Source organism: Physeter macrocephalus, chromosome 16, assembly GCF_002837175.3.
Source record: "Physeter macrocephalus isolate SW-GA chromosome 16, ASM283717v5, whole genome shotgun sequence".
Lineage (NCBI taxonomy): Eukaryota > Metazoa > Chordata > Mammalia > Artiodactyla > Physeteridae > Physeter > Physeter macrocephalus.
In genome coordinates this window covers 73858427-73884495 of record NC_041229.1, presented here as the reverse complement: position 1 = coordinate 73884495, position 26069 = coordinate 73858427, and the positions used below count along the sequence as shown (strand labels likewise).

The following is a 26069-nucleotide window of genomic DNA, read 5'->3' as shown; positions in this document are numbered from 1 at the left end:
AATGAATGTGAAACTACACCTTGTGTAAAGCCACTGCCATAAACCTCAGAAGCAGCTGCCCTTAACCTGGGGCTTACGGACAGGCTTCAGGGGGTCAGTGCATCCCTGAAATGGTGCACAAAATGTCAGCATACATTTTTGTTTACAGAGAAACAGACCTGGGTTTCTAGCAGATTCTCAAATGGGTCTGTGACCAAGTAAAGGGTTAAGAAGCATTGAATTAAAGTCCTTGGCAGTACCAGAAGTTGCCAGAAGACTGCACAGAGAGTTCAGTTCCCTGTTTTGTCCTCCTGTACCCAGTTGGTCCAGGACCACATCATCGGTGCCCTAGGCACTGGGAGGAGATCTCTCAAAACAAAAGCAGACAGCACTCCTGCCCTCAAGGAGCTTACCGGGAATTTTTTTTTGGAAAATACAGACAATAACACCCCCTCCCCAAGACACACGCGCACGCACGCACACAAAATAAACGAATAATGTGCTGCCTGCTCAGTACCATGAAGTATCATGGAGTGGAAAGTAACTGGGCCAGAGTCTAGAGGGAATCCCTGAGGAGGTGACATTCCAACCAAGACGTGAACCCTGAGAAGGAGGCAGCCATGGGGAGATGTGGGGGGAGAGCATTCAAGGCAAATGGAACTCAGCGCAGGGCCTATGAAATGGGAAGAGACCTCGTATGTTCCAGGGCCCGAGTGGGCCCTGCACTTGAACATAATGAAGGAGAGGGGCAGAATGGCAGAGGAGGTGGGCAGGAGTCAGATCTCTTTTAGGCCAAGGGAACGAATTTGGATTTTATTCTAATGAATTTGGATTTTATTCTAAGTTCCTTGGGAAGCTCTTGGAGGGTTTTAGGCAGAAAGGCAACTTGATCTGATATATACTTGAAAGGTCACTGTCACTGCAGGGTGGCTGATGGAACCTAGCAGGGCAAGAAGGAAGAAGGCTGGGCGATCAGGAAGGTGTCTGACGGAGGAGAGAGATGATGGTGGCTTGGGCCAAGGTGGTCTTACTCTACATGCTGAATAGTGATCAGGTTCAAAGTGCATTGGAGAGGTATAGCCAAAAGGACTTGTTAGTGGATTGTGGAGGAGGCATGAAGGAAAGAGAGACTGATAGATGACTGGTGGATAGTGGTACATTGACTGGGAAGGGGACAACTTTGGGAGTCGGATGCACACAAATTGGAAGTTGGAAACAATAGTTTTTGTCTAAGGTGAATTAGATTTGAGGCGTGTTGAGTACCCAAAGGGGGCCAGGCTAGAGAAGCAAGCTTCAGAGTTGTCTACTTCTAGTATTTGAAGACCCAGATGAGATCACCTAGGAAAAGACTAGGGAGAAAAGAGTAGGGGACAAGAGACCGAAGCCTAGAGGTGTGGAGAGGAGGAGGTTGAGCTAAGGGACAGAGAGACACAGCCAGTGAGGGAGGATGAAACCAGGTGCAGATGATGGCATGGAAACCTTGGAAGAGACCATTCCGGAAGGAGGAAGCTGCCAACCTAGCTACATGCTGCCACGTTGGTAGCAGAAGGGCCATTGGCTTTGGCAAGAATTAAGCTATTGATGTTCTTGGGAGAAACAAAACAGTTTCAGTGGAGCGAGGGGGACGCAAGTCTTCCTGGTGGGTTGAAGAGACAATGGGCCATAGGAGTTGGAGTATAGACAGCTCCTTTGAGGTGTTCTGCTGTAACATGGTCATGGAGGAGAATATGGACGTGGGGTTAAAGAAAATTTTGTTTTATTTGATGAAATAGGTGATATATTTCTTGGCCAGTGGGAAAGAGCCAGTAAAAAGAGAGAAACCCATGATGTTGGAGAAGGAGTGAAGTATTAGTATTATTTTAATATTAGTATTATTTTAATAAAATAGTATTATTAGTATTATTTTAATAAAAGTATTCATTAGAAATAAGTGAACATCTTTTTAGATTCGTCTCAGTGGTTTTCTGTTTTCTCCAATTACCTACTGTATTCTAAGAATAAAGTTTTATTCTACTCTTTGATACCTGGGTAGAGTTGATCAGCTGCTTTTTGGTTTAAAAAATGGCTCTGTGAGTTAACCTGAGAACCTTGACATCATTGATAACATTGTTTCTGTGGAGAAAAATGTTGTGAGTTCTAGAAGGTCTTTGGAATTTGGCCTATTTGGAAACCAGGGTCAGAAATGACAGGGTAAGGTTGGCTCTTTGCAAAGAGCCAAAGGGCATCTGCTCTCATAGAGTTGGTTGACCTACCTTCCTTTTCTTTTCTTATCTCCTCCTGTTGCTGGATCTCTTAGCCATACTGAGTGTTGCCTTTCAGAGCATGGAAAAGCCCTAGCTAAATCTGAACCCATAGCTGCAAAGAATTCAGAGCGTTTCATATTGAAGATGTGATCTTTACTTTTAACCACAGGGAGAGGACTGAGACCCTTTTAAACTATATTGTCTTGTGTAATAAAGTTGCCCTTGAAAAATATCGTGCATAATTGTATAGTTAGTGTTGAAGATTTACACGAACTTTTATATACGGAGTTTTAAACTCCATTATTCACCCTCCAGTGCGTCTCTCCCAGAGTGAAAGCCAAGATGCTTACAGTGACTTGCCAGGCTCTCCTCAGGGACCCTCCTCCCTCCCTTCACCCCTCTGACCTGACCTCCTAGGCTCCCTTTGCTTCACTGATCACTCTGCTTCAGCCACACTGGGATCCGGGTCTTTGGAATGAATGTGCAAGTTGTATCCTGTCTCAGGACTTTTGCACTGACCTTTCCCTCTTTTAGAAGGCTCTTACCTCCAGAATATTCACCTAACCAACTCCTCCACTTCCTTCAGATCTGTCATAATCATCCCTTCAGCAGGCCTTCCCTAACCACCCTATGTGAAATTTCAGACACCCCTCCTTGACAAATCACAGCCTCTTTCCTACATTACTTTTTCTTCTTTGCACTTATCACTATAACATACTCTATAATTTACATTTTGTCTCATTTATTGTATACTTCTATCACTAAGCAGTAAGTTCCCATTAGAGTAAGGAATTTTTTGTCTATGTTGTTGACTCTTGTATAGCAGGTGCTCAGTAAATATCGGTTAGTTGAATGAATAAATAAATGAATGGATAGATCCCTTAGTTATCTTGGCAGTTAATTTGCATTTTTACATATCATATTTGCTTAAAACAAGGAACAACTGCAGGAAACAGTGGAAATTTTTTATGTGTGTATGTATATATGCATATGTGTGTGTGTGTGTGTGTGTTTATGTAAGTATGTCTCCATCTACGTAGTCACTCCACCTAAATTAACCCAGAAGTCAGCGAGATTCTCAAACAAGTCATGTTGTAAAGATAATTCAGTTCCAGAGACAGTAAAGAAGGTAAGAGGAAGGGTTTAAAGCATCTTTGTCAGCCAGAGTTTGGGTCCATTCTGACTTTGTCTCAGTAAATCTGGGCTACACTGGCCTCCCCTGAACTCACCCCTCCCTCACCCAGCCTCTGCCTTCCACTTCCCACTGCAGAGGCTGGCCTCAGTTTTTCACCTGGGGAAGGGCCCTAAGGGATGAGATGGGAATGATTAACTTTGGTTGAGACTCCTTCAAGATTACAATCTCTGCTCCTGGACACATTTGCTTTTTCGTACACCTGGGAAGCCCCACTAGACCCTCGCTTCCTCTCTGAGCTGACCTTTTATTCCCCCCATTTTGGGTGGGGAGGAATGGCTCTTCATTCCCCCTTTGAAAGGCTTCTGTTTGCTGAGCAAACATTGACCACACCGAGACCTTGCTTGGGGCCAGTTATTGCTTCCTCGCCTGCCCTCCCCGCTTTCCAAACACACACACATAACCCCCTATTCCCCCAACTGATTGGAGAGGCAGCCCAGGCCAGGGAGAGAGCCTTTCTCAAGGAAAGTCTTTGAAAGCTGCCGGGAGCCAGCTGGTAGGATTTTTGGAGAGGGCTAAGGGTTTTGGAGAGCATCTTAATCCTCCTTCATTTTAAAATAAAAGCTTGTGGCTATGACATTATTTTGCCTTTGAATTCTCACTAATAAAACAGTTGTTCATTGTTCACAGCATCTGTTTACATAGCTCCTTCTGAATTCCTTGATTACAGGTTTTAATAGGGATTAGTTGGTGCAACCCCTTCCCATCCCAGAACTGGGACTCTCTCCCATGCCACCTCCCCTCCCAGCCTCTGTACTGTAATGTTTAAAGTAGCCATGCGTAGACCGACCGTCTTTAAAAAAAAAACAAAAACAAAAACCGTGAGGAATTAATGCATATTTTTGTTGGCACTGCATCAAAATTGACATCACCGGAAATAACGTACGTCATTGTTAGCTATACAAATAGGTATCTTTTCCCTCTCAGGTTCAGAAGTTATCTCTGTAGCCTAATCATTTCAGTTAAATGCTTTGCATTCAATTGTTGATGGAATTGGTTAAGTAATGTTACCGTCAGTGATTTCTGTGTCATTATTAATAGTAGCAGTTTTAGCTGAGAGACTTTTTCCAACATTTTAGCACAGTCCATGGGTTTTTAGAATATTCTTTCACGTCTAGATTTTATTCAGCTTGACCAACTGTTACCGACTCCCTTGGGACCATAGGAGCGCCCTTCCACTAGGTGCTTTACGGTAACAGTTTCCGAGTTTGGTGTTAGCTTTTGCTTTGCTGAAACTTTTCACAGCTGACTTGGTACTAGCACTCAGGCCTGACCTCTCGCTCCTTCAGCACTTTAGGGGTTAATTTTGTTGGTGGATCCGGTTTCTTTCCTGGGCAGGGGAATGGAGATCCCCTTCTAGCTGGTACTTCAGTAGCAGAGTTGCTGGGTGCCTGGAATTCCCAGGCCCGGCGTGGGCTGGCTGGCTGGCTGGCTGGCTGGCTGACGGGATTGCCTTCGTGAGATTCATTCAGCTTCTTTGTCTGCTTTCTCTAAGGACCACAATGTAGTGAAATGCTCTGGCCTAGGAACCTTACAAGGTAGGACGATATTCTAAAATTTCTAGGGCCTGGGGCGGGGTGTGGTGCCTGTACTACTTTGGATGGTATCGGAAAGCCAGGCAGAGAAGCCAGTGGTGCAGCTGCCAAAATCCCAGTGAGCTGAGTAGCGGGGGAGTCACTGGTCAGGAAATTCAGCATCCTTTTCCTTCCCACCCCCAGCCCTTTTCATTTTAACCTTGATAGTCTTAAAGGCAGCCTGACAGAGCATTACCCAAATGTCCTTGGTCCACCTGGACATTTAGGTAATGTCAATATTTTCCAGACCATCTTATCAAATTAGGCTGCTGAGACCAAAAAACTGGGTGTTGATCACTAGCTATCTTAGGTCCTTATTTCAGGCTTTTTGGAGGAGACCTTTGAGCCTGGGGGGATGGGGGAACTAGAGAGAGGCAACGTGGGCCCCGCGCGAGGGCGAGGGCTGCTGGTGGTTCAGAGGGCCCTGATTGAAATGACTTGCAGTTGGAGGTTTTGTTTGGAGTCTAAGAAGCCGGGTGAACTTGTGGTTGTGTTTACTAACGCTGCAAATTACCAGGTGGGTTTTTTTTGTGGAAACTAGGCTCTGGGAGAGATGGCATAGACTTAAGTAGGAGTACTTTCCTTGTTTGTTAGGGCTGCTCTAAAGCTGCCCAAAGAGGAGCATTTTTATTTTCAAGCCAGACAAGGGGAAGAGAAAACAGTGTTCATTGCCACCTACTACTTGCCAAGCACCTAACAGACATTGTCTCATTTAACTTTTCTTGCAAAGCCAGCAATATTATTTTAAATTTTGAGGTGAAGCATTGGGAGCCAGGAGAGGTTAGGGAACGTGCTTAAGGTCACACAGATACTAGGCAAAGCTGGGACTGGCCGCCACTCTGCCCTCCTTGTTGGGCTTGGCAGATGGCTCAGGATGGTTTGATCTGTAAGCTTAAATGCGGATTCAGCTGGATGAAGGGCAGTTTTTATTGTGGAGGACTCACCAAAGTGCACATGATACTTGCAAGCACGGCCTGCCTGGGCCTCTCAGATTCGGCTTGTTTCTGGAGCGGGGTGGTATTAAAAAGTAACTGCTTTGGCAGCAGGACCTACCTGGGAGTTTGCTGATCTCTTTGAGGCTTTCGGACTCATGGATGAATCTGTGACTGGATTTGTGCTGGTTGGCTTTGTACCTGGTTCAGGGGGTCAGAAGCCCAAGTGAAAGTCAAATCTGGGGAGGTCAGTGGCCTTGGAGTTGGCCTTGGGCTGCTGGAACTGTGCCCTGGAACTCTCCAGCTGCCTCCCAAGAAGCTGGATTTATGGAGTCCCGGAGGGAGAGGTTGTACACCCAGAATGTTAATGCTGACCCAGCCTTGGCACTAGCCAGTTCACATGTGTGACGGGGGTGGCTAATTAGCTAGGGCTGAGCTGCTCTTGGATCCCAGAGCTGATTTTGAGTGTCTGTTTCTTGACCTGAGTTCCCTTCCCTCCCCATCCCATTTCCCCAGAAGATGTAGCTTAAGGGCAGACCCCTGACCGGCAGCCCTGAGGCAACTGTAGTTCTGTTTTGTGCATTCAGGTTCCCGGACTCCTAAGATGTATGGGGAGGTGAGTGTGAGTATGTGTGGGTGGGCGGTGTTAATGGAAATGTTGGGACCCTCACATCCCCCCACCTACTCTAGACCTAGGGCAGCCAGTCAGTGCCCTGTCTGGGATCCCCACCCCAGCTTATCTTTAACTACTTGGAGATGTTTTTGAAATAAGTTGACTGCATTAAAAGGTGTCCTGGGTTTTTTGGAGAACAAGTGAGAGTTCAGAGTTCTTATATGACTGTGATCTGCTTAAAAGCTTCTTTGCCTCTGCTCTTAGGTTGAATGAATGTGGTTAAGAAGAGCTTGGGTTTTAGAACCACGCAGATCTAGGTTCAAATCCAGCTCCATTTATTAGCTCTGGCACCGTAGGCAGGTCACCATAGCCCCTGTAAGTCTCAGTTTCCACATCTATAAAAAGGGACCGTTAATAGTTTGTGCCTTATAGTGTAATAGGAGTGTGTGCGACAACATATGTAAAGTGCTTTAGCAAAGTGCTTGGAGCCCACTATTAAAACTTTTCAGCTTGTGTAAGTGTTTGCTGCTATTTTCATTAGCTATTGCTGAATTCTGTTGATGTATAGGGTACTCATGTCTTCTGGTAAACAGCACAACAGGACGAGTTTGCTGAGATCTTTGGCAAAAGCCAGGCGGCTGTGGACCAAGTGTCAGCAGCCTTCTCTGGTGGAGCCTTGGAGGAGAGAGGCCTTTGTGTAGCTGAGGCCGGCAGACACGCTGGTGCCTATTCTAACAATGAGGGTATAGGGCATCTGGACCAGAGCTCTGGGGTTTGTAGCCCAACCAGCCCCTGGAGCCAAAGGAGGAATTTCACGCTTACTCAGGGGACCACCTACTTGTTGAAGGAATGAGTTACCAAAATGGGACAAAGGTGCCGTGGGGTGAAACTCAACCCCTGGCATTTTGAGTGCTACTAAATCCCCTTGGAGCCTTCTTTATGGGGTTCCTGTTTCCCTCTCTCCACCTCAAATGATTGGCCTTGCACCTGGCACTGTCTGTAGAAGCTGCTTCTCCCCTGGGACACTGCCCGTTTATGGCAGCAAGCTCTTGCGCTAGAACTTTATCATCTGTTTCATATTGTGGGCCTGTGTCTCCTTCCTGCGGTCCTTGCAAAGTCCCTGGATCCAGGACTGCAGCTGACAGGAGCTGGTTATCTCCTCTGTGCCTGGAGATCTGATGTGGTCCCACAAAAGGCTTATGAGGAATGGGCGTTAATTAGCACCAGATCACACAGGAGGAAACCTGGGTCTCCTGGAGGTGAAGATGCTCTGACAGAGCAAATGGCAGGGCCAGGGTTCAAACCTAGATCTATTTTGCTTTTTCCTCCAGAGCATATGCTGCCTCCATGCAGAGCCTTGGGGGTTTATGGTACCCTAGCCCACTGCTAGATGAGACTAAATTTACTGGGATTAGTATCTAATTCTGTCCTTTCTTTCATTTGAGCTCAGGTTCTGGGTCATTTTGCAACAGCAGAACCCTGTAGGCTGATCCCAGGGGTGACAGGAAGGGTGGCTTTCTTGCTCATCGCTGTTTTCAAGTAGCTATCTTTTTTTTCATGTGGAAAACTTTAAAGTGCTTTTAATACACATGTAGGTGTTCATGAAAATGTGTCAAATGAATAAATAAATGAGGTGGTTGAACGCTCTTGGATCTGTGTGTGAATCCCAGCTTCAACAGTTCCTAGTTGTATGACCTTTGGGCCTTTCTTTCCAAGCGTTAGTTGTCTCATCTCTAGAACGGGTATAGAATTAGTCTCTATCTCATGGTACCCAGGAGAAAATATAAGTAAGCCGTCAATACTAGTTATTATTTTTATCATAGAGTTGGGCGGATTAAACGAAAGAATGCAAGTCATATAATTAGCATGGAGTCTGGCACAGCTTTAAACTTCAATTAAAGTTGGCCCTTATCATTCTCAGATAGGCAGCGAAAGGTAGGTTTCTGCAGGAGTCCTGTTGCATTCTTTGAAGGCTGATTTTCTTAATAGGCTCCGGCAGTGGTCGGAGGAGGTGATGCTCCTGAGAAAATCTCCTGGGGAGGAAATAGTTAACATACCTGGTGGGAAATGGAGATCGCCAAACCTTTTCCCTTCCCCTGGGTTTGCTGCTAAGCCCTGGTTGGGCTTTGCTTACTCATCCACACCAAAGGATCTCATTCCTCTGGGCCCTGGGGTTTCACAGGAACAATTGCCTTGAACAATAGCCAGAAAACAAGTTCCACCAGTCTGGGCTTTTGCAAGTGAATACAGCTGTCTGGTGGGGGGCACAGGGCCCTGGAAATGAGCTCTGCTGTGATTCTGGAGCAGAACTGGAAAAGTGAGCAGGTAAGGCCGGGACACAGCCCTGGGTGGCTCCATAGTGCGGGCTTAGTCACCAGGAGAGAGGCAGAGACCGGGGCAGGGGCCGTCCAGACTGTTTCTGAGAACGGTGAGGGCCTTCTGGAAGTAGACCCAGTCTTTGGGGTTTTGGGGGAGAGGGGATTAGGATCCATTGCTTTGTGAAGGCTGCTTTTGAGAACCGGAGTTACAGTACTTCATCTCTGCTAACCGGCTGTGGTTGATTTATTAGTGAGCAGAGAGCTAATATTTGTCTGCAGTCTGATTTTATTCGCAACGTCATTTAAGCATGTCTTTCCCTTGCATGAACAACATTATCTCACAGGGAGTCCATTTGGAAAGTGTAATGACCCTCCAGATCCTTCAGTAACTTCTCAGAGTCTTTTTGCTGAAAGCCAGGCTTCCTCATGCCTGGGCGTGTAAATCCTAGTGGGAAAATCTGTTTAATCATCCCTCTAACCTTGGGATTCGGTTTTGCCTTTTTATTTCATGGAAGATGAAGTTGTAAATATAGTATCACATTAATTCAGAACCATTACAGATTCCTGATATATCAAGATATTCCCCAGAAGAGCTCAATATTAAAAATTTGTCCAAATTAGAGGTGATTTCTCAAGAGGGTCTGGTGAAAGCAGGTTACTCTTCCTTGGTTGTATGGAATGCGAACTCCCTACAGCAGTGAGGAAAACAGGGAGTGTGAGAGGCTGGAGTAATTTATGATTCTTTCACCTGCGTTTTTCATAGCAGATAGCTTGTGTTTGGGCTGTTAAAATTGTGCTTTAAGCCCTCTGAGTGGCATTTGAATTCCTGACACAGTGATGTCAGAATCTCTTGTAAGACTCTGAAACTGGATCTCCTTGTCTTACGGGCCTTTCCATTTTTTAATGGATCTTCTGGTCACTTTGGAGAGCCTTGGCTCTGGTTAAAATGCTGTGTCTTGGCCAACATGGGGTCTCATTGATATGATTACTTGGCTGCTGTCAGCCAGTCGAGGTTCTTTTGCAATTCGGCTGGCTAGCAGACAGAGACTTTGAAGCTGACCTACATGTACTCTCTTTCTGATGAGAGGCATTAGACCCTGGTTGAGTCCTATCCTGATGAGTTCTGGGCTCTTAGCCTCGGTTCATCCAGTGGAAAATGGGAGGTGGAATAATCCATGTACCATGCCTAGTACAGCGCCTGGCATTTGGTAAACACCGCCAATGGTGGCTTTAAGTATTAGGTAAGATTGCATGTTATTCCTTTGTGGATAAACAGTGTGGTCTCATGGAGAACCTCTACTGTGGATTGGGTTGTAATGCCTCTGTAGGAGGGTCTCAAACTCAAATTGCAGGGTCAGTCAGGTAGCTTATGTGAGTGCAAAGGCTCAGATGGGGGCTTGAGTCAAATGGGAAAGCACATGTCTGTCTAAAGAGAGCAGTTACAACTCAGGGCTAAGTAATCATCTCCTATGTATAAGATATTGGCACCTAGTTCAGATATTTAAAAGACTCAGTGTGGGCTTTAAAGATAATCATTTAAGGGGTGAAATCAGCAACGAAGAAGCCCAGAAACTAGGAAGCGCATGTTACTTCTTTGGCAGCTTTTACTGAATGAATGAGAGGAGATGCTCTGACCAGTGGGGACCTTCAGTGCCCCTTTGCCTCTACTAGCTTCTCTCTGAGCTTAAACTCCCAGGATGGCAGTTAGAAAGCACTTCTGGGATGGCTGCATCCACCTCCCTCGTGAGAGACTGGGAACTAAGAGTAAGTGACATGTCCACACTCTAATAGGAAGCAGTTCTGGGGAGGGCTGGGGCCAGGGCCTGGCTCTGCTGGCTCCTTGGCTTTGCCACTTCCAAGCCTTGAAGGAGAGAGCAGCATAGCAAAGAGCATCGGTGGGCCTGGGCTTTGGCATGCTGCCGTCTATTGACTTGTGCTGGCACTTGGCTGGTGGTTTGAGGGGCTATTGAAGGCTGTAGAAGTATCTGAAACCAGTGCAGTTTCCTTTGCTGACCTTCCCATTTTACATTTTCCTTTGTGTCTGAGCTATGTGTTCTTGTCTGTCACATCTACCGGCTTTGCGGTCAAGGGTGGGGACAACTGAGTCATCACTGTACCCCCCGGAACCTCACGTGGTGCCTGGCATGTAGAGGGTGCTGGCTGATGGGGTGAGATGACAAAATGAATTCAAGGCCCCTGGCTCGGGACTCAAAAACATTGAGTTTAGGAGTCTTGAAGTAAAATAGCAAATGTTTGGTGGAATTCTTTCCACCCACCCACTGGCAAAAATAGGTGAAGGTCATCTTCCAATCTGATCACTTGTAACTGCAGTTGTGCCCTGATATGACCACCAGTGAAGGACCTTTCATTGAGGAGAGAAAAAGGGACATGGCTGTGATCTGGAGGGGAAATGATCTTTTTGTGTTGATGGTTCTGAGGAGTCAATGGAAGCATCTTCTTGCCATTTCTCTAGATGACCCAGCCAAAGAATTTATAGGGCATAAACATCATATGCTGTTTTGAAATTAAAAAAAAAAAAAAAAGACGAACCAGCCAAGCTGTGGGCCCCACGTCCCTTTTAGTTTCCTATGATAGAACCCGGGGCAGGAGGAGGCCCCCAGAGTTCTTCCGCTTGTTTCCCAAGGCTATTGAACACAGTGCTGTTTCCACTAAGACTTTTGGAGTAGTCTTGGCAGTCTTACAATATAGAGTGAAGGTGAAGTGGAGCGGGAAGAACTGGTGAAGAGAGTAGATGCTGTCTTGTGTTCATTTATTCTTCTGGTCGTTCATATAAAAATCATTCATTCACTCACAAAATGAAATCTGCTTTAACATTTTTCTAAATGTCTGAGGAATGCTTTTGTACCCAAAAAGAATGTCTTAGAATTAATTAGGTTTTACTATTCAACTGTTGAAGCTTTAATTTTGAAACCTATGTTTTCTTAGAAATCTTATCTGTAAGTCAAGTATTTTTGTATACATTAAGAACGTTTCCACTTGTTATTTGATTAGCGCTTTATTAATTCAGACTTGAATTTAATTAGTACTGTTTGCAAACTTGGATAATTAAGTTTCCTTAAATATTTTATTTTATTTTATTTATTTTTTGCTGCACCGCAAGGTTTGTGGGATCTTAGTTCCCCAACCAGGGATTGAACCCAGGCCCCCAGCAGTGAGAACGCCAGGTCCTAACTACTGGACCACCAGGGATTTCCCTCCTTAAATATTTCAGGTTGCATTCATAAACTTAACATACCTGGTTTCCTCATGCTCTCCAAATGTTGGATGGGGTAGACTTTAGCAGCCTAACAAGCAAAATCTTTCTACGCACTTAAACAACCCTTGCAAATCAAATAATTTGTGACATTTATAACTTCAGTTTGTCCAAAACACTTCACTTCTTTTTACAGTCTGAATCCAATTCTTAAATCTTTCATCTTAAAAATCTCAAATCAAAAATCAGTACTCATTTAGGTTCGAATCACAAGACTATTCTTTTTAGATTCTCTAATATGCCGTATATTTTTTAAAATATTATAAATATATAGAGATAACCCCAGTGATCACAAAGCTTTCACCCTAAACTTAAGTATTAATATTAGGATTTATTTCATTAGCTCCCTTCATCTTTTTGAAACTTTCCAGGATTTAAAGTCACTTACTCCCAACTGAGGGGAGGAAGTTTATCCTCTCAGGTGGGCTCAGAACCATCATGTGGTTTTTCTCAATCAGATTCAAGAGCAGGATGCAGGAATGGTCAAATCATATTCCAGAATGATTATTCTGGAGCCATGGCTGAGTACACTGTAGTTCTTTCTCCCGTGCATCTGGGTCCCTCGAGCCTGTTACCTGGAATTTTGTTTCACCGCACTGCAAACACAAATCCTCTGGGTTTCTTTCAAGTTTGAGTCATAATCATGTTTTGTAACCTCTTTCAACATTTATCGCCCGACTTGGGTCAGTAGACTTGTACCCCATCCCAGGTTGTACCTAATTTCCTTTGCCACTTGATTGGATTCAACTAATGTTCTTACTGCCTGAATGAATTCTGCATGCTTTCCACATTTTTCCTGTCTGACTCTCAACCACATGTCTGGAGTCGTTTTAGAAACAAATTGCAATTCCCCATTAGTTAGCACAAGTATACCGAGTGACAAAAACCTAAGCAAACTAGTTTTTTTTTTTTTAATATATATATATTTTTAAATATAAATTTATTTATTTATCCTTGGCTGTGTTGGGTCTTCATTTCTGCACGAGGGCTTTCTCTAGTTGCGGCGAGCGGGGGCCACTCTTCGTCGCGGTGCGCGGGCCTCTCACTGTCGTGGCCTCTCTTGTTGCGGAGCACAGGCTCCAGACGCACAGGCCCAGTAGCTGTGGCGCACGGGCTTAGTTGCTCCGCGGCACGTGGGATCTTCCCAGACCAGGGCTCGAACCCGTGTCCCTTGCATTGGCAGGCAGATTCTCAACCACTGCGCCACCAGGGAAGCCCAGCAAACTAGTTTTAAGCAAAAGGAAAGAATTTTATTCGTTCTCACTGTTGGGTCTCCCAGAAGTGGCTTCTGGCTTCTGGTCTGACTGGATGCAGGAGCTCATGTGATGTCATTCCTCTTGGCTCTGCCTCCCTGCCTCTGTGCTAACTGCCTTCTAAGGCAGGTAAGGATGAAGGGGCCAGTGGGTCAGAGGCAGCTCTAGGCTTCCTTTGCATTTCTTCCAGAGCTGTGTGTCATTCTCAGCATCTCCTGTGGGGGGAGTGCTCTTTTAGGCAAAGTTAAAGAGCTCGTGCCAGCACTTTGTAACTGTGAAAAAGTTCATGGACAACGTGAATCTCTAAGAGGGGGCTAGCATACCCCACATTCTCTTGTTGCTATCACAGAGCATCTTATGGACCTAGTTTTCCTTAGGATGCTTCTTGGAACTCACTGACCTTGATCTTGGTGGCTCATGACCATTTATAATACCCTGAATTTTAGGGAAAGGACAAGTTGGAGCTAAGTGATTTTATATCTAGATAGATCCGCCAATGTCCCCAAAGATCCAGAAGTGAGGGAGACATGGCTGGTTTTCCAAGTGTGGGGACGGCTCTGGTTTCTGGCACACAGACAGCCCTGGGGGACACCAAGGTTGCTCTTGTTCAGCATGGACTTCCCTTGTGTCACTGCTCCTTCATCCTCCTCCTTAATTTCCCCTCTTCACTCTTCTGTGGGGTAGATCATTGGTTCGCCCTTTCTGGGCCAGCTCAGTTTCAAGGACTTCCTGTAATCTCATCATAGCCGCATGATGCTCTGGGCACCGAAGTGGAAAGAATCGTGTGCGTGATAAGTGCCACATGCCCCTCTGCAACGGCATCTCAGTGTTGAAAGGCCACAAAGGAAGAGCGGGTACAATTTCAAAGCAAAAAAATCTGGGGCTTGGATTCATGGGCATCTGTTACTAAGTTCCCTCCTTCCTCCCCTCCAGCCCCACTTGTCTCCTGTCTGTCCTCTTTCTTCTTCGTTGGATTATAGGAAATTTTAGATACGTTAAATTGCTAACCCCAGAGAGCAGATGCAATTAAAGACTCATGGGATTTTCTTTTCATCATGAGAGTGGATTAGAGTCCTTTCCCATCTGTTATGTCACCCTTTTCCCAGCAGAGCCTTCCACAGTTGCCAGCCTAGGTGGTGTCATCCATGTGTCACCCATAAGGCAACTGAGGCAAGGAAGTTGTGACTTGTCAGAGGCTGAAGTGGGAGGGAGCCGGGCTCAGAATCCACTGCTGGGGCTGCGTTTGCGTCAGAACTTGCCCTGCCTGTCTCTCCTGTACGTGAGTTCAGTCAGGAGGTGTTTAATAAACACGTACTGTGTGCCTGGAGATGGAGCTGATGGGAGGCTGGCATTGCCGTGGCAGCGCTGCTCTGGAGGTGGGCTTCAGGGTCAGGGAGGGTTTCACTGACAGCTCTGCCATGCATCTGCAGAGAGCCCTGAACGGCAGCTCTCACAGCCTCAGTTTCCTCATTAGGAAGCAAGGCCACCTGTGAGGGAGTAGGAGCGTTGCTGAGAATACGTGCAGATACTGGAGAGTTGGCATGTTGGCAAGTGCTCAGCCAACGGCTGCTGTGAAAAATCGGGTGATGAGCGCATGTTCTGAAATTAGACAATTCAGCGTCTTAAACCCAATTCCAAAGTGGACTGAACGGCACTGGGCGAAATACTGGTTCTTTCAGCCTTGACCTCTTCATTTGTCAACTGGGGAGGATAATAGGTCCCTTACAGGTGTGATATGAAGAGTGGAGAAATAAGTGATGTATCGGAAGCACCTGGCATGATGCCTGACACCTGGGATGCACTTGTTACTATCACTAAGCAGACCCCTGCATATACTTGGAAAGTAGGACAGACCGTCATATGGAGAACAACTAGAAAACTGCAGGAGTGTATAGAATGAACCCAAATGCGGAAGACTGTGGGAATTCAGAGGGGATTGTGAGGGTGGGCCAGAGTATTTGGAGAAGTCCTTAAAGGAGGATTCAGAACCGGATGGAGCCCAGGCCAAAGCAGTGGAATCACAGGAGGGAAGTCGGCTAAGACCCAGAGCTGCGGGATGCTGCAGGCCCTGTGAATTCATCGTTAAGTCCCCTCCTGAGCCCTCACACTTCCTGCCTTTATCCTCCCTACTTGAGAACCACCTTCGCATGTTTCCCCTGCACGTGTGTGGGACCCTCCAGGTGGGCTTTAGGAAGCCAAATTGGCGGGCTGAAGTGAAAAGTGATGAAAACAGGTTTCCACTAAGCCTCGTCTTCCTGCCTGATCAGCAGAGCTCAGACAGGCATCCTACCAGCTGGTGGAACAAACTGAAACTTCCTTTTGATTACTTGGGGGAGTATGGGGAGCTCCTGGCTTTCTGAATCTCAGATATTGGCATTTCTTTTTTGTTGTTTGGTTTTTCTGGTTTGTTTTTTCGGGATATAGTTGATGTACGATATTATTTGTTTCAGATGTGCAGCATAGTGATTCATAATTTTTTAAGGTTATGCTCCATTTATAGTTATTATAAAATATTGGCTGTACTCCCTGTGCTACACAATATATCCTTGCAGCTTATATATTTCGTACAGAGTAGTTTGTACCTTCTAATCCCCTACCCCATCTTGCCCCTTCCTTCTTCCATCTCCCCACTGGTGACCACGCATTTGCTCTGTGAGTCTGTTCCTGTTCTGTTATATTCCCTAGTTTGTTGTATTTTTTTAGATTCTACATGTAGGTGCTATCATTATAGTATTTCTCTTTTTCTGACTTATTTTACTAAGCATAATGCCCTCTAAGTCCATCCATGTTGTTGCAAATTGCAAAATTTCGTTCTTTTTTATGACTGAGTAATATTCCATTGTATGTACATACCACATCTTTATCCATTCATCTGCTGATGGACACTTAGGTTGCTTCCTTATCTTGACAATTATAAATAATGCTGCTGTGAACATTGGGATGCATGTATCTTTTCGAATTAGTGTTTTTGTTTTTTCGGATGTATACCTAGGAGTGGAATTGTTCTGACGCTGGCGTTTCTGAGGCATGAGGCTGCCTCTGTGCAGGCCTTTCAGTGAGGCACAGCTCACTGTGGAGGGCTGAGTGGTGGAGTAATGTGGTTAAGTCTATGCTTCATTATCACACAGCCCCGGGTGTAGATACTGACCCTGCCGCTCCTGCTCTGGGATATGCTAGCCTCCCGAACCTGGGCTTCCTCCTGGGGAAGTGGGCCATGTCGTATGCCCGTGTGCACTGAAAATTGATGTAATAGAGAGCCGTCTGGCATCACAGTAAAGAGGGTGGCTCTGGGACTTCCCTGGTGGCACAGTGGTTAAGAATTCACCTGCCAATGCAGGGGACAGGGGTTTGATCCCTGGTCCAGGAAGATCCCACATGCCACGGAGCAACTAAGCCCATGCACCACAACTACAGAGCCTGCACTGTAGAGCCCATGAGCCACAACTACTGAGCCTGTGCTCTAGAGCCCGCGAGCCACAACTACTGAAGCCCACACGCCTAGAGCCCATGCTCCGCAACAAGAGAAGCCACCGCAATGAGAAGCCCACACACGGCAGTGAAGAGCAGCCCCCGCTCACCGCAACTAGAGAGAGCCCGCGTGCAGCTACAAAGACCCAATGCAGCCAAAAATAAATAAATAAATTTATTTTTTTAAAAAAGAGGGTGGCTCTGAAGCTGGGGCAGCTGGATCCAGGTCCTGCTCCACCTCTTACAGTCTGACCTTGTGCAAGGCACCTTACCTTTCTAAGCCTCAGTTTCTCCACCTGTACAATAGAAAAACAATAACACTTACCTTTTGTCACTCGATCAAGTAGAGCAGTGTTAACATTGATGCTGGAAGCTTACTTTATAGCCTCCTCAACTTCCCACTCCCATGTGTTTAAATCAGCAAGTATTTATTGAGTACCTGCTGAGTATCTGCCACCCTGCAACCAAACAAATGAGAAAATGCAACTGGCTTGATGCTGGCTGGGCGGGGGGTGGAGGTGGCACTGAAGATAGAGGGACCAGGGAAGGCCTTTCTGGGGAGTTGACTTCAAGTGAGAAGGAAGAAGGGACAGGTGACCAAGAAGAGGTACAGTAAATGCAAAGCCTTGAACACGAAAACCCAGAGCCAGTGAGCGATGGAGGGGGGCCCAAGACAGGACTGGACGGGGAGGCTGGATCACAGGGACTTGAGGGCCAGAGTACAGAGTTTGGGTCCCTGAGAAGCCACTGGAGGGTTTGAAGCAGTGGAGCAATAGATCTGATTTGTGTTTCACAAAGATCTTTCTGGCTGCTGTGGGGAGAATAGATGGTCTGGGAGCAGACGAGGAGCACGGAGCGCAGCCGGCCTGTTGGCAGTCACCGAGGCAGAGCTAAGCGGCTGGAACTGCAGGGCGCAGGGGCGGGGAGGGCCGTGCACACTGGGAGAGGTTCTGCAAGCAGAGGCGGGCGGACCCGGAGGTGGACTGAACGTCTTGGTGTTGGGAAGCAGGAGGCAAGGCAGAAGAAAAAAGAAGAATTATTGCTTGGAGATTTGACTTGAATGGTGGGGGACGATGGTCTCGATGGAGTTGAGGGTTGAGAAATGGACTCTATTTTCGATGCCTCCTGGGATATTATTAGAGTTAGGACTGCCAATGGAGTTGCTGGGTTTTGCTGACTTTTGCACTTTCCTTCCCTTGGCTTTTTTGCTCCAGGAGTGGAGTCCAGGGAATTCACATAGCAGTTCTTTCTCCCGCTCTGAGCCCCAGGGAGGGTGCCACTGCTGTCTCTTTCTCTGCCCCACTTTCAGCTCCAGCCCCCAAACCCACTGCTCCTCCGCTGGCTCTAGGCCTGGCAGGTAGCCCTTGGCCTTTCTGAAGTTCTGAGGTGAAGCTGAGGATGGGGTAGGCAGGATGTCGGTGTCTAGCCACGTCTGCTCAGGGAGGTGCCCACCCTTCAGGGGAAGGTACACATCAGCCACTTCACCCAGCTGCCAGACGAAACGGATGGATGGCACCCTTGAAGATGAGTCACGTCAGAGGCAAAGGAGCTCTGTCTGGGGCTTTGTGACACTGGAGCCTTCGGGGATGGTACACACTTGTCTGTGTCACCAGACGCTGCTGAGCTGACGCAGGGTGAGGTCTCGGTGCTCAGGCTGTGTTTGTCTTGGCAGCTGGGATGACAGCAGCTCCGTCAGCAGCGGGATCAGCGACACCATAGACAACCTCAGCACGGATGACATCAACACCAGCTCCTCCATCGGCTCCTATGCCAACACGCCTGCCTCCTCGCGTAAGAGCCTGGATGTCCAGGTAAGGAACAGGGTCCCTCCCAAGGCCCCTGCCAGCAGAGAGCCTTGGGCTTGTGGGCCAAGGGGGCTGTTTGGGGTGCGCAGAATCTCCAGGTCCGTGAGATGAGGCCCGACCTCCTGCTTGATGCCTGTGCTGTTATGTCTTGACTCTGTCCTCTACCTGCAGGGAGTGGCGGGGGTCCAGTGTCGGGGTACGCTAAACGGGAGTGGAGAGACTCACCACTCTCACTGTGGTGGCCTTGGCAAATCCTGTTTCCTTCCCGGACCTCAGTTTCATCATCTATTTGGAAAAGAAAAAAAAAAAAAAAAAAAAATGGATGTTGGGCTCAACTGGCCGTTCTTAGTCTGGAGTGCGTGTGTCCATGGCATTCGTCTGATCCCTCAAGAGTGCTGGGGTGGGAACAAAGTTAAGAAGCCTGGGCTGGAAGACCAGTACGTCCCAACTGATCTGTGGGCCCTATCCTCCTGCCAGTGTATTGTATTTGGCCCACAGTATCACTCTTCTTTTAAATGGGGTTGCATGTCAAGTTTTTTAAAGTTCATCACTTCACATGATAGTGAGCTTCTGGTTTCTCCTGAAAAATCAGAAGATATTGCCTTCCTGAGTCTATATTCTCCACAACCAACAGATGTCCAGGTGTCCCCGCCTTTGGACAGGGCACCCATGCCGCTGTGTGCCAACCAGCTACACCCTTCAAATACCTGCCCGTCCTGAGGCACTTGAGTTTCCAACCCCTGCTTTAAACTTTCTGATTTAGTGTTTCAGATGCAGTGCTTCCAAAGCAGTTTTGCGCAGGTGTGTTTGCTTCCCCTCATAGCCTCCCTTAGTGGTCAGAGGGGTTGGTTCTAATAAGCCCGTTTCACTAGTGGACGGACAAGCGAGGTGCCATCCTCACCACCAGTCCCCACGCTGGGACAGATCGGCGCGAGGACTGGTCAACCACGGTGGCACTGGCATATATGGACCGGAATCCTTTTCATGATGAGTCCCTCCCACCAGTGGGGCTCACTGCCTCGGGTGAACCCATGTGAAGGTCTGATGGGGACGGAGTCTCCCAGAGGGACCTTTTGAGGGCAGAGCTGACACAGCCCCTTCTTTCACTCCCTTCCTTTCACATCCGCTTCCTTTCTTCTCTCTTTCTCACTCTGGACAGATAGGAGCAGCTTTGGGAATCTCTTTGCTTTCAAAGGTATCTTTCTCTTTGAGGACAGGCCTAAATGAAGGATGTGTCAGAGTGTGGGATTAATTCTGTACCACAGAAATGTGAACACAGACTGCCTGATGAAATCTATTAGGTGTTGCCTCTGGGATTGCCTATGACTTCTTGAGTTTTCATTTTTAGCCTGAATTTCTAATGATCATTGGCAAACAAGGGTGGGTTGTGGCGGTTAAGGGGAAAAAAAACTACCCAAATGAAGGCAGCCCAGAGATTTGGGGGGTACTGATAATGTGCCATATCTTGATCTGAGGGGTAGTTATGTAATATGTTAATTTCAGAAAATTTCTTCCAATTGTATACTTAAGATTGTACATTCAGTATATGAATGTTATACCTCAATTTTTAAAAAGTTAATTTAAAAAAAACCAAAAAACCCTAAGCCACACCACCAACTGGTCACTGTTTAATTAGTTATTAGACACAAGTTAGAAACACCCATCCAGACTGTGTCCCTGCCACTTGCCAAACGTTATAATATCCACAGTTTCCGGGACTTCCCTGGCAGTCCAGTGGTTAGGACTCGGTGCTTTCACTGCCGTGGCCCAGGTTCATTCCCTGGTCGGGGAACTAAGATCCTGCATGTCGTGGGGCACAGCCAAAAAAAAAAGATAGCCACCGTTTTCCTTTCCTTGTGGACACTAATTTTTTTTTTTTCCGAGACTCATTTTAATTTCAAGGTAACAACAACCAAGCTTCTAGACGGTTCTTAGATACGGAGCTGGGGAACTAAGAGAGAAGGAGAGACAGAGAGGAGACAGAGATCTGTAAATCAGTAGGTTTCTCTCTTGTTTACTTGCAAGGTTAGGAAGAAGCTTGCTCCTAAAATGCTCACTGAGCCAACAAAACACTGTTGGAACAGTCTCCTTGTCTTTGTTCCCTTCCCACAAACCTGGAGTTAGAATCTGTTTTCCACATTGATACAGAGTAAACATCTGGGATTTACAAATGATGCATTTGAATTTGGTTAATGTCAAGGCCCCCCTCCTCCTTGACCAGCTCTTCGCTTTCATCTAGCAAATGTCACATCAGAAAAGCTTCAAGAATATTACACAAGCATGTCTCTTGACCAAGATCAGAAAGATAACGTCAAGGGTTGTAAAGAGTTTACTTTTTATTGGGTTGTTTTCTGCTCTACAACTACCTGAGTTTAAAATATTTAAATAAAAATTAAATAAATAAAATAAATCAATAAATAATAAATTAAATAAATTAAATAAAAATTAAGCAAGTAGGTCTTGGAATAAAATAAATGTAGACTTGCACCCATAGTTACAAAGATTCCTGCTGAGATGGTTTCTTTGACATCCCTTTGTTCCTGTCCAGGGAGCATCTCCAAGTATCTGAATCCACATAAAGTGCAGCCTTCTCCCCTCCTCCCCTGTACCACTGTGAGGAAGGCTAAGGGCCGTTACTCCTCTCGGAGCAGCGTCAGGAAGCGGGAAGGTGTGCGCTGCCATCCTCCCCAGGGCTCATTCAGGTTCCCATCGCATATGGCTTTCCCTGGACAGATGCGCAGCGCCGAGCATCCCAGGCGAGGCGTGGAAAGGCAGGAAGAAGTAGCCCAGTGTGTCCACTGGGAAAGCAGGTTGAGGACAGGTTGCCTGCCTAAGTTTTCATATTTGAAAAGCCTCTGAAGACCAGCCAAAAGGAAGTACATCTAAGGAACAGGGGAGCTATCGTCTGGAAGCCTAAGGAACAGCCTCGTTTCCCTGCTTGAGAGAGGCGGCAGCCGGTAACAGAGGAGCGATCCTTGGGGGATGGAAGTCCCCTTGGTCTGTGAGTGACTGTCTCCTCAAGGATGTCGAGGAGCACGGGGAGGGTCTTTGATGGGGCACCCGTGCCCAGACACCCAGCGTCAGCCTCTGCTCGCTGCTTCTCAGTGTGCTGGGCAAAGCATCTCCCTGCCTGGGGCCTGACAGCCTCTTGACCAGCTTTCTCCAGGAGAGCTGCTGAGTCTGGCTGCAGTGTCCGGGAAAAGGTACGGCCTTTGAAGTCAGGGTTGAGCTCCTAGCTCTGTGGCATCCTTGGATAAGCTCAACCTCTCCAAGCCTCTGCCTCCCCGTGATTACATAAAATCACGGTAACTAGGCTTATCTTGAAGGGTGAGTGTGAGAGCGATATGGACATTCTTTATCTGAACGTGCTTTCAGATAAATGAGCCTAATCCGTTTTTTCTTTTTTCTTTTTTTCTTTTTTTCTGGCTGTGCCACTCTGCTTATGGGATCTTAGCTCCCCGACCAGGGGTTGAACCCCGGCCCTCGGCAGTTGAAAGCGCTGAGTCCTAACCACTGGACCTCCAGGGAATTCCCTCACAGCCTAATTCTCAATAGTTGCTCAGACGGTTCGTTTCGTTTCTTTCCTTTCCTTTCCATTTCCTTTTTCCTTTTTCCCTTTCCTTCCTTCCTTCCTCTATATTACCTATCCCTCTACTTCTCTCCTCCATTCATGTCAGGAAACGAAAGTTGACTGTTACTCATGTCCTTTCTTTGTAGTGTCAGAGCATTTCGTCTTATGTTTTGCAGCATTTTGCTTTTAGGACAGTGTGTTGGTGGCAGAAGACTTTCACACGTGAACATCACTTCCCCACATCCCTTTCATCTATCTCTTCCTGTCCTTGTGACTCGACATTTTCTCTCAGTCTGTGGAAGCTTCCATTCCAGGTGCCAAGGTACAAAAAAGGCATATGTCAAGATTCCTCTCATTTTCACTGCCTTTGAAATTTTAATAAAATATACAAGGGGGAAAAATGGTAATTCCATGTGAGTTTACTTTTTGCTACTGAAGGAAACAAAATTCTGAATTCTGTGGCAAGGATTCCTGTCCTGTGTGATCTTGAGTAATCCTGGAGCTCTCTGGGTGATGGTCTGGACATAAGGATAGGGTTTGGCTGGGGTGTGGGTGGGGCACCCCTTCTGCTACCTGCTGGGCCCTGCTGCTTCTGACTTGAGGCAAGTTACCTTTCCTCTTCACACCTGTGCTTTCCTTGTCTGTCAAATACAGATAAAAGTGCAAGTTTAGAGGATTAGATGAGCTAATAATGTGTGCAGAGGCACCCAGTGCCCAGTAAGAAAGGCGGCAGGTGATAATGCTGACGCTGATCCTAATTTCTGTTATTACTGGGACTCAAACTTTCGCCAGTGTAGCATCTCAACCTGCAGGGGATGGGGTGGGCTTCAAGAGGGCAGTGTCTCTGGCTTCTTAGAGGCTTGTGGCCTAAGAGCACAAGAGACAAGTACCCTGTTCACCTTAATGCAAGACAGAAATAGATTAAATGCTAAAGTGCCGGAGATTTTCAGAGGGGGGACAGTCGGTGACAGAAGAGCCACTGTTAAAATTGAGTCCCTCCACATTGAGCTCGTCGCACCCACCGTCAGCTCTCTGAGACACCTGTCTGTCATCACCCCTGTTTCACACACAAGGTAACAATCTCAAAGAAGCTCAGCCACCTCCTTCAGGGTCACACACAGCACAGGAGGGAGTTGCAGCACCTAGTACTTGACCTCAAGTCTGTCCGACCCCAAGCCCACGCTCTTGCCTCCACCTCCCGTCCCACGGCTGCACCTCGCTCCTCAGAGCCTTGGTTCCATCCTCTGGCTCTCAGAAGACTGGCCACCCCTCTTCAGTCTCTGGGGAACCTGAACCTCTCCCATCTTCCAGGCCCTCTTCCTCCCTGAGTGTGGCTATTTCCCTGCCTTCCCTCTTGGATGCTGAATGAGTAAGTGGGCTTACAGGTAGGGGCAGTAGGAAAATCTACAGAAAGGAGGTACCACGTGAGATGGGAACAGCTGGCAAAGGGGAGGGTGCAGCGCTTTGTACATCCCATGTGGCCGCCCTGCTGGCCCTCCTGTTGTAAGCTCTGGGAGCAGAGAGGCTGGCCCTTCTTCATCTTTTCATCCCTCCTGGTGCCACCACATGATCTGGCACACAGCTCAGCAGGGGTTTGCTAAGGAGATGTGAACTCACAGCCAGTATAATGTCCCGGGGCAGAGGCAGCTGGGAAGCCTACCATCCTGGACCACATTGTGGGGCTGTGATGGTTGGATGATTGTTCTTTCCAGAGGGGGATTCAACTGTAGTCCCAGACCAGGCATGTGTGCACTCTCTCTGCCACTGGGGTGGAATCAGTTCTGGAGGTCCCACCCAGAGGCTAGGCTGGAACTGCTCCAGAATTGGAGCTGGGGAACCACCGGCCAGCCAGGGTGGAAGGAGACTCTACTGGGTGTAGGTGTTACGTTAGATGACCCTGGACATGCAGCATCCTCAAGTCCTTGGACTTGTCCTCCAGGAAGGCAGCATAGCATGATGGCTAAAATATGGGCTCTGCACTTAGGCTCCCTGGAATCCTTGCACTGTGTGATCTTGGGCAATTTTCTTTTTCCAGTCTGTGCCTCAGTGTTCTCATGTAAAATTGAGACTATGAACTATAACTTCCTCATAGGTTTCTGGTGAAGAGTAAATTAAATGGTACATGTAAAGCACTTTAGCCCAGTGCCTAGCACATAGTAAATGCTTAGTAGATTTTAATTGTTACTGCTTCTACTATTAGCATCACTATAATTTGATCAGGGAAAATAAGGTATAGGAACATTAAAGGAATAATTAATGCAGTACCCCAGGATGTGTGGTATGTACTAAGTTTTCAGTACCTCTGAGAGTGTAAAAGAATGTGTTAGAATGTACTTGAACATAAGCTCCAGGAGGTTAATGATTTGTATTGATATTTTGTTCTCATTCATTGTAGTATTCCCAGTACCCAAAAGCTTGCTTGGCACACAGCGGTACCGGTAAATATTTGTTGAGTGAATGTTTCCAAAGCCAAGATATTTTCTGCCTCAGGGCCTTTGCACATACTCTTCCCTCTACCTGGCATGCTCTTCCCTAAACTCTTCTCTCGGTAAGTTTCTGCTCATTCTTTAGGACACTTCTTCAAAAAGGCCTTACCAGACCACTGTCCCTTACCCCCATCATCATCATCTAAATTACATCACTGCCTGTAATTCTCTCGCAGAGTCCTTGTCCTTTTCCATTTATTTGTCTTATATTTCCAATCCCTGCCTCTTTCACTGGATCATAAACTTCAGAAGGGATGGGAACCAATCTTACTCACAGATCCTCAGACCCATCATAGTGCCCGGCCAACCACGGGCATGGAGGAAATTCTGGTTGAATGAATACACTGGAAGGTTTAGAGGAAGGAACACGGGCTGGTGTAGTTGGGACATGGAGCGAGTACCGTGAGTTTCCACCTATCTGTAAAACTGAGATGAGGACAGTTCTACTTACCTGCTTACCCTCCTTGACCAGATAGCGGTCAGGATCGGATGAGGTCGTTTTGTTAAAGTAGCTCGAGAAGCATGTGTTCGCCGACCGATTTGCTCATTTCCTCACCAAGCCTGATTGCGTGCCTGCTGTGGGGACGCCTCTGTCTCTGTCCTTTGCCGCAGCTGAACGATGAGCTTCTTGCAGCCCAGGAGTGTGTTTCTGTCCTCCTCCTCTCTCTATGCCTAGTACCTCGTGGAAATGTTTGAGGAATGACCAAACAACTGAAGGCACCCATGAGGTGGCTGAGGGAGAGGGGGGAGGCTGTGGTGACGATCCAGAGGCGATTGAACTTGGGCTGCTTGTCTGTATGTATCTTTGCTCCCACTCAGCCAGCGTATTCCCTGCAGGAAGCCATCGGTACTAATCTCGAGTGACAAGCCTCAGGCCAGATTCTTGCCAGGGGGTCATTTTGATTTCCTGCCTTGCTGATGCTGCCCATTCGTGGTAGTTAAGTAGGGCAAGTATGAGACCTGTTTCGCAGGGGAGCCGCCCTAAAGTGTTGCTGATCACCCTTCCCCGTTCACTGCACTGCTTCTCCCTGCTGAAATCTGCTCAGGCTGGCCCCAACCCCTAGGGAGGCCCCCAAAGCTTTCTGGTTAGCGAGTTATGGCTTTTAACTGCAGCAAACGATTAACCATCACACTTCTGTCCCCTCCTGGGCTCCGTGGCCAGCAGGTCAGGCCTCTTCCAAAGAAAGCTGGCTAATTATATCCCTTGTCTGCACAAAATCCCACAAGAGGAGCAAGCAGCGGCATATGAATGGAGCTGGGTGGGGGGAGCAGGCTCCCTCTGGCTTTTAGCATGGTGTCGTGGGGAGGAAGTGGCTTTTGAGGCTTTGCTTCCTCTCAGCCCCTCTCTCTCCCTGATTCGA

The 26069-nt window shown here is 47.1% G+C and overlaps 1 protein-coding gene across 1 annotated transcript in view; it reads left to right on the top strand.

Moving 5' to 3' along the window:
- Positions 1 to 26069, top strand: part of LOC114487943 (neuron navigator 2) — a 107018-nt gene that overhangs the window by 46282 nt on the left and 34667 nt on the right. The window contains exon 3 of the mRNA XM_055091475.1: positions 18519 to 18657. Coding sequence (XP_054947450.1) covers positions 18519 to 18657 — 139 coding nt within the window. The remainder of the gene's footprint in view (positions 1 to 18518; positions 18658 to 26069) is intronic.